At 34.6% G+C, this 15,086-nt stretch overlaps 1 protein-coding gene across 8 annotated transcripts in view; it reads left to right on the top strand.

Moving 5' to 3' along the window:
• The window catches only part of SYNJ1 (synaptojanin 1), a 65,564-nt gene that overhangs the window by 13,134 nt on the left and 37,344 nt on the right, over window positions 1-15,086 (top strand). For all 8 annotated transcript variants that reach the window (XM_068395603.1, XM_068395602.1, XM_068395601.1 and 5 more), the window contains 10 exons: window positions 139-225; window positions 638-905; window positions 3,340-3,565; window positions 4,800-4,883; window positions 5,664-5,725; window positions 6,319-6,415; window positions 7,696-7,865; window positions 8,447-8,528; window positions 11,302-11,454; window positions 14,520-14,685. In XM_068395603.1, coding sequence (XP_068251704.1) covers window positions 139-225; window positions 638-905; window positions 3,340-3,565; window positions 4,800-4,883; window positions 5,664-5,725; window positions 6,319-6,415; window positions 7,696-7,865; window positions 8,447-8,528; window positions 11,302-11,454; window positions 14,520-14,685 — 1,395 coding nt within the window. The remainder of the gene's footprint in view (window positions 1-138; window positions 226-637; window positions 906-3,339; window positions 3,566-4,799; window positions 4,884-5,663; window positions 5,726-6,318; window positions 6,416-7,695; window positions 7,866-8,446; window positions 8,529-11,301; window positions 11,455-14,519; window positions 14,686-15,086) is intronic.

Below are 15,086 nucleotides of genomic sequence, written 5' to 3'. Positions count from 1 at the left end.
CATTTTGATTTCTTTCCAGAAGTTTCACGTAAGTGCTACTTCTGTAATCTCTTGGATTTTCAGTTTAGAGTGGACTCATTCTCACTGCCATAGTGTATGGTCTTTTACATCACAAAATCTTACGTTTTCTCTCCATAGCTTCTGCAGAAAAAGAAACAATCAAGAATACCTACTCCAAAGTAATGGATGCATATGGGCTCTTGGGTGTATTAAGATTAAACCTGGGTGAGTAAAATATGTAAAACCTTAATTTTTCTTCTGGGAAAGAAAATTATGCTGCTCCTGTAAAAATGCACAGCATGGGATCTTTGAAACAGGAACTGGGCTCTTTTTTTTTTTTCTTTTTTCTTTTTTTTTTTTTTGTCTTTGTAGAATAACTTGCAAGTTTGGAGCACTCCCAGAAATAAGGGAGTGGACAAAAATAACTTCCGTTTTCACAATCCCTGTTATTTGCAGCATAGTTTCTCCTGTTTGCGTTTCCTTTTCTTCTGTGGAATTTGAGAATGAGTTTTTGATGTTGGTTCTTTTTGTACTTTTTTCAGGCAAACTGGGGTCAGATTGTGTGCATTTGAGCATATCACTACATCAACATCACTCTCCACTAAGATTCATAATTGTGCCTTTTCTTGTTTTACAGGGGACACATTGTTACATTATCTGGTTCTAGTAACAGGATGCATGTCTGTGGGAAAGATTCAAGACTCTGAAGTTTTTCGAGTTACTTCCACTGAATTTGTATCGTTACGAATTGATCCAACAGACGAGGATCGTATTTCAGAAGTGCGCAAAGTTTTAAACTCGGGAAACTTTTATTTTGCGTGGTCTGCAACTGGTGTCAGTTTGGATCTTAGTCTCAATGCTCACCGCAGCATGCAGGAGCACACCACTGACAATAGGTTTTTCTGGTGAGTTCATAATGTGTTTTAGCAGACATTATATAGAATAATGCATGCCTGTACAAACTAATCTGCGGCGAGTTTTTATCCTTGCCTTTATCAGCTCTTAAATGTACATATTTGTCCTACAAATGTTGATGAGATAGAATAGCATTATTTTAAATCTAAGGACATAAGTATGTTAATAATGATACAATGTTTCCATGGCCACTTGAAGTTTCTTAATTGGAAGACACAGATTTTTCACTGACTATGATATTATACTTTGATCTGAACAGTTGTGATGTTGTGTTTCAGCTTTGGTGTCTCTTAATTCTTATCATGTGTGTCAGTTTTTTAAAATGAGTGTGGTAATGGAGCTTGAAAGAAAATTTTAATCTTTTGAACATTCTGGATTCTAAAATGGTGGTGTTTATATATAGTTTCCAAGTGGGTTTCCAACATATGAGAGGGTTTTAAAAGTTTTATTACACAGATAATTGTCATGTTGCTGATTTTGTTGAAACAGAGCAGGTAGGCTATGCTACAGTGCACATTGCTTGGCTGCTGAACTCACTATCTTTTTACAGAATATTTTTGAATGAAGTGTAGGTTTTCACACAGAGAGTTCTTGGTAAAAGGAATACTGCTGTTTCTGCCAATAAGCAGCTTAAATAATGCCAATGATGCATACTGTCATGTAAGAAATTCTGCTCCCATGTTTTCAGCCTTTGTTAAAAATGGTGTATGTGTCCCTGAACCTTGGAAGGTTCCCGAAGACTCGGCAGTATGCTGTTAGAAGAGGTGAAAAGCTACGTCTTCCCCCATCTTCTGTCCAATATACAAGTCACCAAACCAGCTCTGGCATATGTGCCAGTGCTACTCTACTCTTTGCCACTATTTTGGTCAGATAGAGGAATATGACCAGATTGCTGTATAAGACAAAATATGCATATTAAGACAGAAGATAAGCTCTAGTCTTCAGAAACACATCTACCTTGATATAAGTTTACAGAAGTTATAGGAACCTAGCTGTTTGTCTCTCTCTGCATCTGGAAAAAGACTGGGCTCTCTGTTGATAAGTCAGTATTTCAAGGCTTGAGAAATGATGATATCTGTTGACCCCATCCAAATAAGCTTGGCTGATTTTGACCCCTGTCGTAAAACTTCTTAAGCTACCTGGCTTTTTTTCAGTAAGAATCAGTCCTTGCATGAAGCAGATGGAATGTCCCAGATTCCAAGACCTAGAAATGTAAACACTAGAAGTCAATAACAGAAAGTATTCTGCTTATGCACTTCAGTAAGCTTTCTTGGGCTTTTTCTATTCAAAAGTTCTAGTTTCAGATTGCCCAAGGAAAGAATATTGTTTGCTTTCTCAGTCTCCTATTGTAATGCATCTGTATACTTTTCTGTGAAGTGAATGCATACTTGATTCACAGGATTTGAGTCTTCATTAATGATTGAGCTGAGGTGTTTGATAAGTTGCAGATTTTTTTTTTTAAATTGGAAGTTTAAAATGAAAAGGCTAAAATTAAAGTGAATAGGTTCAACCTTTATACCAAATGTTATTTGCAATTATGGTTGAATTTTCTGGGTGGTGACAAAACCAGCCATCTTATTAGAGTTTACTTTTCTTTGCTATGCAGAAAACTTTACTTCCTTTTTATACAAGTATAAAGAGAAGATCAAAAGCCAAGCCCCACTAGAGTGAGGTAAAAAAACCAACAACTCGCAAAACCCAAACTTTAGTCTTATTTGCTTACTACAGTGTTGGTTGGTACTACTTAACGCACAGGTATGTCCAAACTGTGGATCTTTCATTTGAGCAGTAATTAGTATTAGAGAACGGTATATGCAGTACATAATGTACCAACACTTAACCCTGAAATTGATATTTACAGAAATTTGAAAATCAGTTGGCTATGAATGTATTCCTGGAAGCTTGTCTGGGCAAGTGATGCGTTATGGTGATGTATAATAGAAATAATCAATGTATGTTGACAAGAATTTTTTTCTAGCTTTATTTTGTGGTGTTGTGAAATTGAATGGTGCTTTACCCATCACAAAAAGTAACCTCGTAATTGGAAGTCTGACTTGCCTTTCCCAGAATCTGTAATCTTTGGCTTCTCAAAGCAAGGCTGAGTGCAGAAATATAAACAAGCTTGGAGTGTTGTTTTTTGCTGGGTGAAGAGCAGAGGCTATAAGGGTTATTTTTTTAAGGTCATTAAAATTCATGGCTTCACCCCATATTCCTATTGTGCAAACGTTTAAGCTGTTCTCTTGTAACCTTTGCTATTTCAAGTATGTTTAAATAAGAGTGATATCATAAAACTATAACATGCATATTTTCCTTTTCTTATTTGTAGTAGTGGGCATAAAATATAAGAAGTTAGTAGCTAGCTTAACAATTTGAGCTGTATTTTATTTCTTTCCAGTTATTTTTTTTTCTTTTTTCCCCTGATAGGAACCAGTCACTGCATTTACATCTGAAGCATTATGGTGTGAACTGTGATGACTGGTTGTTACGTCTCATGTGTGGAGGAGTGGAGATAAGGACAATTTATGCGGCTCACAAGCAGGCAAAGGCTTGTCTCATTTCACGACTAAGCTGTGAACGGGCTGGCACCAGATTTAACGTCCGGGGAACAAATGATGATGGTCATGTTGCTAATTTTGTTGAAACAGAGCAGGTATGTTACGCTACAGTGCACGCTGCTTGGCTGATGAACTCAAGATAAGCATGTATGTGAATAGTTTTTTTCTCTAAATCCACAGATCACAAGTCAAGTCTGTAACCAACAGATACTGGAATAGTTCCTTTGCTGCTAAATAAGGAATCTAAATAGGTTACATAATTTGATGAACTTGGTTTTTAGTGTAGCTTAGGGTAAGGGCATGCATGGCTCTGAGTTTCAGTAGCCTAAGAAGCTGTTACCCGTCAGCTGAACTGTTGTAGGTGGCTGTACTTCCTTTTAGCCTCCTGAGCTATAGGTGAGTGTGTACTTCTTTTGGCCTGAGCTAATAGCAAACTAAAAGACCTTAGAAACAAGCAAAAGAGATTTTTGGCAAATACATGGTGCCTTGTGGTTCAGGAAAGATAAAAGCATTCCTATGGTTACTTAACACAGCTCCTCTGAAAGGTAGTTTTTGAAGCCACTGCAATTCCACTGCATTTGATTGCGTATCTTTGCCCTTATTATGCAGAAGTGCAAGAAGCTATTAAATCATTCCTTGTTGGCCTTTCTTTGCTCACTTCTGATGCTAACCTAGTTACCAAGATGTTGTTCCTGCAGCTGTATCTTTGGTTGACTCACTGACTGTTTGCAAAGCCTAGGTGACTAGGATTTTATCCAGGAAGGGCTCTGCTTGTACACGTCCCATTTCAGGAGTTTAGTCAGAACATTGTTGTTACAGTTTCTCTGTCCGAGTTTCCTGGCAGGCTAATGTCACTAGATGACTGTGGCATATCGTTCCACTTAGTTTCCTTTCCTGTATACTTAATAGACCACTGCATTTTGATTTCTGATGCACAAAATCTGTGCAGGTGTTCTGAGTAGGCTGCGTTGTTATTTTCTGGGCATTGGTGTATATTTTAACTCTTCCTACAGGAAGGTCTTACCAAGTTTTTTTAAAACAAGTTACTCAGCACAGAAGTCATTTGGGCCCAAGTAATAAAAGCTTGCTGTATTTACTTAGATGTTGTGAATCATGATTCTTCAAGGAAGCATGAGAGTGCCAGAACTTCTTTTATGAATTGTTCAGAGGGAAGAAAAGTCTAGGGAAGGCAATATTTTAGCTTGTGGTGTGGAATATGTAATATATAAATATATTTTATTTACTCTGTGTTTAGCTAAGACTAAGAAACCCGAAACCTTACATTCTGTAATACCTATTAATACTATGCTTTTTTTTTTTTCTTAACAGGTGATATTTTTAGATGACTCTGTGTCATCCTTCATACAGATTCGAGGATCTGTTCCATTATTTTGGGAACAGCCAGGCCTGCAGGTAAGTAGGAGATAAATCTAATTATACAGATAATTCTTATTCATGTCTTTTTAAACATCTTACAGTAGCATTTAAGCTCTTCTGCACCGTTACCTGTCAGGATGAGATTATCCTTTGGGAGCAAGTTGGTGCTATTGTTTAATTCACCAAGCCGGCTACTCATGAGTCTCTGAATGCTGTTTTGCACAAGATTTGAATGTCCATTGCTTTTTAAACATTTTCTCTTTGAAGTTCTGAGTTTTTTCTGTTTTAATTTAAATTGCTATTTTAAAATAGGTTATCAAAGAGACTGTTTTCTTCTGAATTGTTCTTGAGGATAAGTCTTTTCAAGAAGTCAATATGGATCAAGAGTTACTGTAATATAATTTAATCCCAGTTTTCTTGAAAGAGGGGTTGTATCAGCAGCTACTACTGTGATACAGTTTTTACAGAGAAGATTAAAAAAAGCTCACAGTGACTCCAGGTTCTTTAAACTAGACATATAAGCATTTTGTAGTAGAACTGCTGAAACATTTACATGCCTTTTACTCAAAACAAGCAGTAATTAGATGATATGACTAAGTATATTAAATAAAACAAGTGTTTTTTAGAAAAAATAAGAGGAATTTAAGAAAAGCCTATAAAAAGAATGCACACCATAGCAAGCAGAATAAATTTTGGAGATTTCATTTAGAAAATGAAATTAATTTTTAGGCCATATTTAGGATCAAAAGAGGTCTTTGAAGAATGATTAATCACATGTGTAAAGACAAATAATTTAATGTAATCTTCATGTCATAGGTGGGATCCCATCGTGTCAGGATGTCAAGGGGTTTTGAGGCGAATGCACCAGCTTTTGACAGGTGAAAGAATGTCTTAAATTTTTGTTAATGCACTACAAACCTCTGATAAGTGAGGCACCAAAGGGATGGGATATGTTATTCCAAACAGGAGACTTTGTCTATACAAATCTGTGATTCAGCAAAGCAGCAAACTATCTGGGCAGCTTTTTCAAATTTCTACAGGATTGCTTGTGCCTTTGAGTGCATTGTCAAAAAGTTTGAAGAAAATTTAAAATAGTGAAATACTTTGTTAAATTGAAGACAAAAATCATAGCATGTTTACATTGAATAATCTGTATTTGTCAGCTGCTATATGAAAGTAAAATTTATATTTTGATTTTATTTCTGCCATGACACTTCAGTTTTACAGCCTTATGGTTTTAACTAAATGTATGTTGTTAAATTGGTGCTAGTATCCTAATTAAATAGCAGTCAATGGTTGTATGCTATTATTGAGTTATATTGATTTGTTTGGACATGACATAATAGAAGGCTTGTGGCAGTTATTAGAGTACCCAGTACATTTCTGCAGCATCTCAGTCAGTGTTACAGGCATTTGTGTTAATTTTATTGCATGCCAGAAGATGAGTGTGGAAATTTTCTTCTCTTAACAGGCATTTCCAAACTCTTAAAAATTTGTATGGCAAGCAAATTATTGTAAATTTACTTGGGGCAAAAGAAGGGGAGCATATGCTCAGCAAAGCTTTTCAGGTGAGTGTGACAATTCTCTCACTGTTCATACCCTTGGAATTTGTTTGCGATGAAGCTTTTGTATGGCCTTTGAAAAATGAAACGTGTGCTATGCTCTGGAGCAACTACCACTTGTGGTTAAAATTGTATTTATCATAAAAGCACTGCTTAAGATATATAGCGTGAAATTAATTTTTAAAAGCTTTATATGCAAATAGTGTTTGATGATATTCAGATTGGTGACTTTACTGAAAAATTATAACAGCAACATAGACAATGTTGAGGGTTTTTCAGTTATTTTCATATTTCATGCTCATTAGTGGCTTATTTTAAAAATAAAACTTTTTTGCGCTATAAAATTGATGAATAAATAAATGATACTTCGTGGTATTTTATACTGTGATGTTCCTTTTAAAAATATTTCCCTTGGAACTCCTGGATATATTCCTTACTATTTTAAAAAAAATCACAAATTAATTTATCAATTTAAACATAAAAGCTGCTTCATGATTAAATAGAAATATTTGTTCAGAAGATGTTAACTGTCAGTGGCCATTTTCATGAGTTCCCACTAGTTAGGTTAAAAATAACTGTCACATTGTAGTCCATAAATACTGGCAATTTGAGAAGTTCTGTCTGAAGCCAGAGAACATGTCAATAGCCATCTGTTATTTCCCTTTCCCGTTTTACTTTTCCCTTTGTATTATAAGGGTTGAGTATCTTAGGCCATTCACTAGTAACTTCTCTGTATTCTGCTGGCCTGGTAGGAGACATTAGTGCTTCCAGATGCATACCACTGCCCAATGCAGATCATAGCTTTGCCAACAAAGATTGTGCAAGCACTTCAAGAAAGTTTTGCTCAAGTTACCCTCTACAGCAACCTAAATAATTTGTCTGTTTTTTTCAGTAGTAGTTTATGGAGTGTTTACTCAGTCCCTGTTGCTGGCAGGTATGTCTAAAATGGTGCTGTTAGTGAAAGGGTTTTCCACTGAAACAGCTCTTTGCAAATCGAAGCATTTTGACATGCTGTAGAAGAGGCTGTAGACTGTCTTGGTGACTCCTAGTATAGTAAGGAAAAAAATGACTTTGATTGTGACAATAAAAATACTAATCAGTTCTGAATGATTTGTTGAACAATAGTGATAAAAATGGTTTCATTTTGCCTAAGAGAAAGTGTGTAATAAACAAGATAGCTAATAAAACAGCTTTAAAAATATTTGTAGCCTTTTATTTAGCTTATACTACTATATGTTCAGAAATTGGTATATTTATACTTTTTGCTTCTCTTTTTACAATGTCAGAGTCATTTGAAAGCATCTGAACATTCAGCTGATATCAAAATGGTGAACTTCGACTATCATCAAATGGTTAAAGGTGGAAAGGCAGAAAAACTACACAGTGTGCTTAAACCTCAAGTCCAGAAATTCTTAGAGTGTGGATTTTTTTATTTTGATGGAAAGGAAGTTAAAAGGTTTGTGTGTATAACTTCTGTAAATTTCTTCAAATTAAATTATGATTCTGGGATGCTTTTCTCCCCTTGGCAAGAAGATAAGAGAAAAAATGTTACTTCTGTTATTGTGTTTTTATTGTATCCAAGATGATGTTCAACAACTGAAATATGAGTCACTTATGTTGGTGTATTAAAATTTTGTCTCGTTCTGAATACCCTCTAAAAATCTTAATGGAAAATATCTCTGAGACATCGATGGGGCATGACTTAATTTCAGGCCTTTGACCTCACGTTTTTACTGAAAATGAGCAATTGTCCTTTTCCTTGGGTGCACCCACACGGGATTAAAGATTAATATTTTTCCATCTTCCTGTATAATGTTATTCGTATTTTCCTCAGCGATGGAGCGTACCATTTTCTGTTTGTTGTAAATGCTGATGTTCAGTGCATAAACATACTTGCGATGATGGTAACATGGCAGTGACAATACCCTGATTTACTATTCTGATTCAGATCTTGATGTCCCTGTCTCTGTTGATGATATGTGTGTTAAATGAGTTATTTCAGTTGTTTTCTCTCTCTGTCTCTCGTCCTTGGCACAGATCTCAAAGCGGTACTGTTAGAACAAACTGCTTGGACTGCCTGGATAGAACAAACAGTGTGCAGGCTTTCTTTGGCTTAGAGGTAGGAAAAACAGTGTCCAGATACACAACTGCTCCTGATGCTTCTGTAGCAATTGGACTGTAAAAGTAGCATTACCTTCCCTATGAAAGATGAGTTTAAATGTTTCATAGACAGCAGTTTGGTTTATAGTGTGATACTTTTTTTGTTCTGGGGCAACCAGCTCTTAGTAGTTACAGAAGCAGTAGTTGTATAGTAGTTGCAATTAAACAGTACTCATGCAGTATTATGAAAAATGTTCATTCTTTTTTAGATGTCAGTTTCTTATGTCTGTTAAGGTTCAGGCTTGCAGTTCTGGAAGAGGTAGTAGTGTTGTAGTCCTTCACAAACACACTTGCATTCACAGTTACTCTATTAGAAGACGTTCCTCAGCATATAGGATTACTGTTCTTAATATCTGCCAGTGCTGTGCGTTCGTATTTTCCCAGCACTGTGCTGTGAATTCTTCATGAGACAATATCATGGTTGAGGCTTTGGCCACACTAAAAATGAGTAGTTGGAAATTAACTGAGGGATTGAGTCCTCCTACAGGGTTGTGCTTCAGTGTATTGGCTTGCTATTGAAACAAAGGTTCTAGCCTGCAGGCATATACAGTAGAGCTTGAACACATGAACCTGATAGGAATTGATGGAGTAAAATAGTACTGATTGGGCTAAAAGAGTAGCTCTGCAAAACTTTTGACAGCTCCACTCATCTTAATAAACTAAGTTTGACTCCTAAAGATAAAATCCTTAGCATGTTTAAAAATGAAAAAGTATGAGTGCTGTAACATCAAACTAGTAAAACGATTATTCTTTTGTTTTCTGAATTTTATTTAATTAAAATGCTCTTTTTTTAGCATCTGTAGGAGGAATTTCTGTGAGAACTGTAAAACCCATTGGCAGTAGAACAAACATTTCTGATTCTGGAATATGTAGTGCTTTGCTGCTGCGTTTACCAAGTGAACACTGTTGCAAGTTCATTGGTGTTTTAGTCAAATGGAATACTGAACTGTTTACCCTCATGCAAATACTCTGAAAATTTTTCTTTTAACATTCAACATCAGTATATACTATAGCAGATACAACACAGTTTGAGAGATCTAATGCCTTTTTTCTCCATTGTTTCAGCTCTGCATGTACCGTAGGAAGTCACACCTTTTAATTACTAAAATTAAGAAAAATAATTCTTATTCTTTTCTTTAGTTCACTGTGTGTTGAAAAGAGTAGCAGCATGCTTTGAAATCTCACAGCATTGTATTGCGTTATGTAGTTTGTATATCTGTCCATCCTGTATTGACTTTGCCATAGGAGAGACAAATGATTACCTTAAAGTCTTTCCTGGTCCTCCATCTGTTTTTTAGAGTTTAACAGTTCACTGTAGATAGAAATGCAAGCTTGAAGTAAGCAATTAGGTTATGTTAAATGAGCCATGAGAAACATTTCTTCTTGTGTTTTACTGATAATACAGTAGTTTTTTATGGCATAATAACAAATCTTTATACACTCTTAATGTGTGTAATACTTATATAGCAAACTTAGCTTTGCAGCTCTATTTTTTCCTTTCGTATCCTTTTAAGAACTGGATTAAATATCATCTTTTTTTTTTTAGGCCGGATGTGCCAAATTTTTCCTTGGTGAGAGCTAAATTATGATTTCAGCTAAAATATGAGAGCTAAAAGTATAAAGCTAGTTAATAAGAAGGAAAATGGTAAATCCTTATGAGCTGCTTACTTAATTTTAAAATTCTATTTGAATGATGTATTTAAATTCTTACTTTTTTAGTGTGATAGATACTTCATATAACAAGTACTGAGCTCTGGATGACCACCTAAAATGACAAGATGAAGCACCCAGTTTCTGAAGCTTCTTTTTTTGTTTATTTCTACTTAATTTTGTCTGCAGTTTCCTTTTGTAACTTTTGTTAATTCCTGCCCAACCTTCAGAGTTTTGCCTTTATTTAATTTTATGTTCATCATCTTAGACTCTTCCTTCTTGCTGTTGGACACCTCAAAGATTTAAAGATTTTTAAAAGCTCTTGAAAATAGCTTTTTTGTTCAGTTTTAATTTTTGATATTTATTTTCAGTATTATATTGGTAGCCACAAACACTAGAAACTTACTTGGCTTTTTTAAAATAATCGTGATTCAATAAACCAGGATTTCAAACAAGGTACAATGTCCCCTTCTACATCCATAAGCGTAATGCTACATTTAGGTAATGTATTTAAATGTAAAATGATACATTTATATGTATTATATGTATACAATTTAAATGCATTTAATGTAGACTGTGCATCATGGAAAATTAATTCAGGTATATTGATTGTAAGGGTAAAGATTGCAGTGTGTTTTGCATGAAAACAGAGTGAATGATAGAAGCCATTGCTATTTCACTGATCACAGAGCTCTGCTGCTGCATTTGATAATAGAGGTCAGCGTGTTTGGTATTACGCTTTTTTGGGAAGAACCTAAATTGCTCTAATTCTAAATGATGTAAGTAGAAAGACTTGAGAACCAAAAATAGCTTACCTTGTAACTAGTGGATTTTTAGATGAAAATATTTACGAATCAACTACATAATTCTTTTCCTATATTACTACCTGTCTTTAAAAGAAAATGAAATGGTAGTGCTAAAGTTATATGTACGATGCAGCCTTTCAAATACAACATGGTGTCAGTTTGTTCAAAACCAAAGATTTTTCTTTTTGTGCATATATGCTGAAAAAGTATGACGTACATTTTAATAAATACATTTAAAGATTTTTCTTTTGCAAATGTTGTCTTCAACTGTTGCAGATGCTAATAAAACAGCTGGAGGTATTGGGATTAGCTGAGAAGCCTCAGTTGGTTACTCGCTTTCAGGAAGTCTTCCGATCCATGTGGTCTGTGAATGGTGATTCTGTCAGTAAAATTTATGCTGGAACTGGAGCCCTTGAAGGAAAAGCTAAGGTAAAGTACATTTTATTAAAAACTTTAGCAGTATTCAGTATGGATTTTAAAAAATTTTGTCATTAATAAAACAACTATGAGATTTTCTTTAAAATGTGCTTTTGTTGTAATCTTAAAAAAAAAAAACAACTAACTGAACAAAAAAAATTAACATAAAAAAGTTGGTTATGTTGATAACCAGATCTTGTTCATTGTTTCTCAGCCGTGCCCATGCCTCCCAGATAACACCGTTCTATAGGAAAGGATGAGACTCAAAACTTATTTCTTTAGATCATAGTTCACAAAAATGTATATTCAAATCAGCTTTAGTTTCTTTGAATATTTTCATTTTTCTCTCTGTACCTCTGCCTCCTATCTCCTTGCTTTTAAAATGTGTTTCACTGGATGTTGTTGTTCATGCTTTTAGTGTTTGTTAACAGTGTTAAAATATAACAGGTTGCAGATGGGTGTTTTTTGTTTGCATGTTCCTCCAGCTATTTCTTTTTAGTTCTGCAATTACTGAAAAAAACCCCAAATTCTGTTTCTACCTTGCTTTCTAATGTTGTGGTAACAATTCCATACTACATGACAGTGTAATGCTCTGTTCCTCTTCAACTTGTTTTGTCTTTGTTGATGCCTGAGTTCAGATTTCCTAATGCTGTCTATTTATTTTTCTTCTAACAATGATGCTTTTTTTGTTTCCATAATTCTCTCTCTTATCAGGTGATACCTGTCAAGACAAACAAATGTTGAACCATAGCAAATTTTGCCCTTAGTTCCTTCAAGAATTTTATTTTCATACTCTTCTTTTTATTCAACAATGTGCTGCTTCTCATTTGATATTGTATACTATGTGCTCATAGTCAACTGTTTTGTTTTTCTATCACTTGTTCATTCAAACCATATCAGGGTCCTTCTCTGCACATGTACAAGGTATCACAGTTAAGCTACTTAAAATAAGTAAAATAGACTTGTTGCTTCTTCTACCCTTAACTGGTGCATACAAGACTTTTTCATTTGGGAATTGCTTCTATTTTAGTATAGAGTGGAATTTGGTTAAAGATGTTTAGTTTTATTTTCTTACAAAAATGTCACCCAGACCGTCAGGAAAACTACAGTAAGTATTTTATGGGGTGTCTCCCCTTCTCCTGACTTTCTCATTCAACCTTCCTTGTTTCTTTTCCTAAATTAATACTTTTCTGCCATTCATTTGGCTACTTAGATTTTTTTACTTTGTAAAATGCATTTACTGTATTTATACTTCCATTTTTAATCTGTAAAATACAGAGTACATTTACTCTGCTGTCTTTGTAATAATACAGACTAGTCAATTGTTGTCCCAGGTATCCCTGCCTTGGTACAACTGTTAATGAGTACCGCATCTCATGAATCAAACACAGCATCCCTGATAGAAGTCCATCTATTCGAAGAGGATCTTTAATACTTGCAAAGCCATACAATACTTGCCATTCTTTCAGCAAAACTTGGCCAGGTCACTACTCAGTATACTCTTGAGTACTCTCATTTCTCAAATGAAAAGTTTCGTGTTTTAAATGTTTCAATTTCTTGCTCGAGTTTGATTCTTCAAAGTCCAAGAGAACTCAGAAGTAAAAATATGGAAATTTAGGATAGGAGAAAAAATACTTTAACCTTAAATGTGTTAATGTACATTTCTATACTGAAAAGCAGTCCTTTTTAAAGTATTATAATACTCGTTACATCTAATTCCTTACCTACTCTTTCTTTTGCTTTCTCTGGGTTCCTTTCAATTAATTGCCTGATATGTGAATGGTGAGTGTGTTTTTTTTGGATCATGTCATAAGTTACACATTGTCTGATAGAAAGGGAGCAGCATCCTATTAAAATCCTATTGCAACAGTATGGTCCCCAACACCTCATCCACATTGTCTTCCAAAAATCATGGTGACAATTTCCTACTACTTATCTTTGACAAAAAAGTAGTTTCTTTCTTGTCTAGTACAATTCATAGAAATAAATGATGGGTTGCTTTTGTAGTTTTCTTAAGCTTTTTGTCTTTTTTTCTTATGCATTTAAGAGACCTTCATGAACAATGCAAGCTGTAAACTTTAAGTATTTTTTATAATAATATAATCCCATGCAGCATCCCTGATGGATTGCAGTTTATATTCCATATAAATGCAATAGCATGTGTTTACATACACCTCACAGGCAAAATACACACAAGTGCATAAGACACAATAAACCCTGTAATCAAGAAAATGTCCTTGTGCCTGTGAAATCATTGTCAGTGCTGTGTACACAGATTAACACTGCTGGCTTTTGAATCAAGTATGAGACTGCATGACATGTTAATTACGTTATCCTCTAGATGTCTGACCCACAGAGAATAGCTGTAGTAGCAGTACGTCTCTTGGAGACTCTTGTTTAGTTCAGGTAGTTGGACACTGTTCTTTTGGAGCACTGTTCAGTCATGCCAGTTGTGTGCAGTGTGTGCAATGACAGCGTCTTCATATCTATGTAGCTATAGGTTAGTGTATATGTTTCTTCTGGGATACTGCATGAGACTTGCATGTTATTTTAGAAAGTTAAGGGGTCTTAATAAGTTGAAGCTATCCTTTTTTTTAACATGGATATTTCAGAATGTGAATTCTGAACTAATATGCTCATATACATTCATATTCATGTATCATGACATTTGAACTCAAGTGCTTGCTCATCTCTCACTATTTGGGGAAAAGCCCAAAAATCCAGTATCATGGTCTAAACATGGCACTATATCAATTCAGTTTTTGAAGACCAAGGATTTAGGGAAAAAAAAAAAAATTATTCCCCTCCCTGCAGTATTTTGTTTCATTTAAATAATTTAAACTGGAATAATCTGATTGTTAGATATGCCTTGAAGGTATTACTGTGTTGTTTAGCATTTGAAAAAAAAGCACACATAGTACAGTAGGCTCAGAAGACTTTATTTAATACTTAAGGAAGGAAATTGCCTTAGATTTTAAAATCATTAATGCAGTTTACAAATATGTTACTGAATATTAGCAATGTTTTTGTGAGTAATGTCCAACATAAAATATTTTATACGTGTTCCTCCCTAACAGGCTGGAAAGCTGAAGGATGGTGCTCGTTCTGTGACCAGAACGATTCAAAATAACTTTTTTGATAGCTCCAAGCAGGAGGCCATTGATGTTTTGTTATTGGGAAATACCCTAAATAGTGATTTAGCAGATAAAGCACGGGCTCTCTTAACCACCAGCAGTTTACGCGGTATGTGTCTTTCAGGATTTTAATCTGTCTGATAACTATTTGGTGTAAGAAAGCTGTATGGAGTCTGTTTTCAAAGCAATATTGGAAAGTATAAATGCTATTTTATATTCTGTTGCCTTATTGAAAGATGAAAGTTACTTCTGCTTTACTAATATTACCAAACTAACATGCTGCAGTAATTTCTTTACTGTTTATATTTTGTTGATGTCTGGCAGTGTAATAGGTAAATATTTGTGGAGCATATTTGTCAGAACTTTACAGTAGATGCATGTTAGATATGTTCTGTTCAGTTCTTCATATCCATTTATAGCAAGTGTTAATCGTGACAATTACATGCTGAATTTAGGGGAAAAAAATCCTGATTTATTAAAATATTAGGGGTTTTTATTGCTTGCTAAATG

This window comes from Nyctibius grandis, chromosome 2 (assembly GCF_013368605.1).
Source record: "Nyctibius grandis isolate bNycGra1 chromosome 2, bNycGra1.pri, whole genome shotgun sequence".
Taxonomy (NCBI): domain Eukaryota; kingdom Metazoa; phylum Chordata; class Aves; order Nyctibiiformes; family Nyctibiidae; genus Nyctibius; species Nyctibius grandis.
This window is presented reverse-complemented; position numbering and strand designations above follow the sequence as displayed.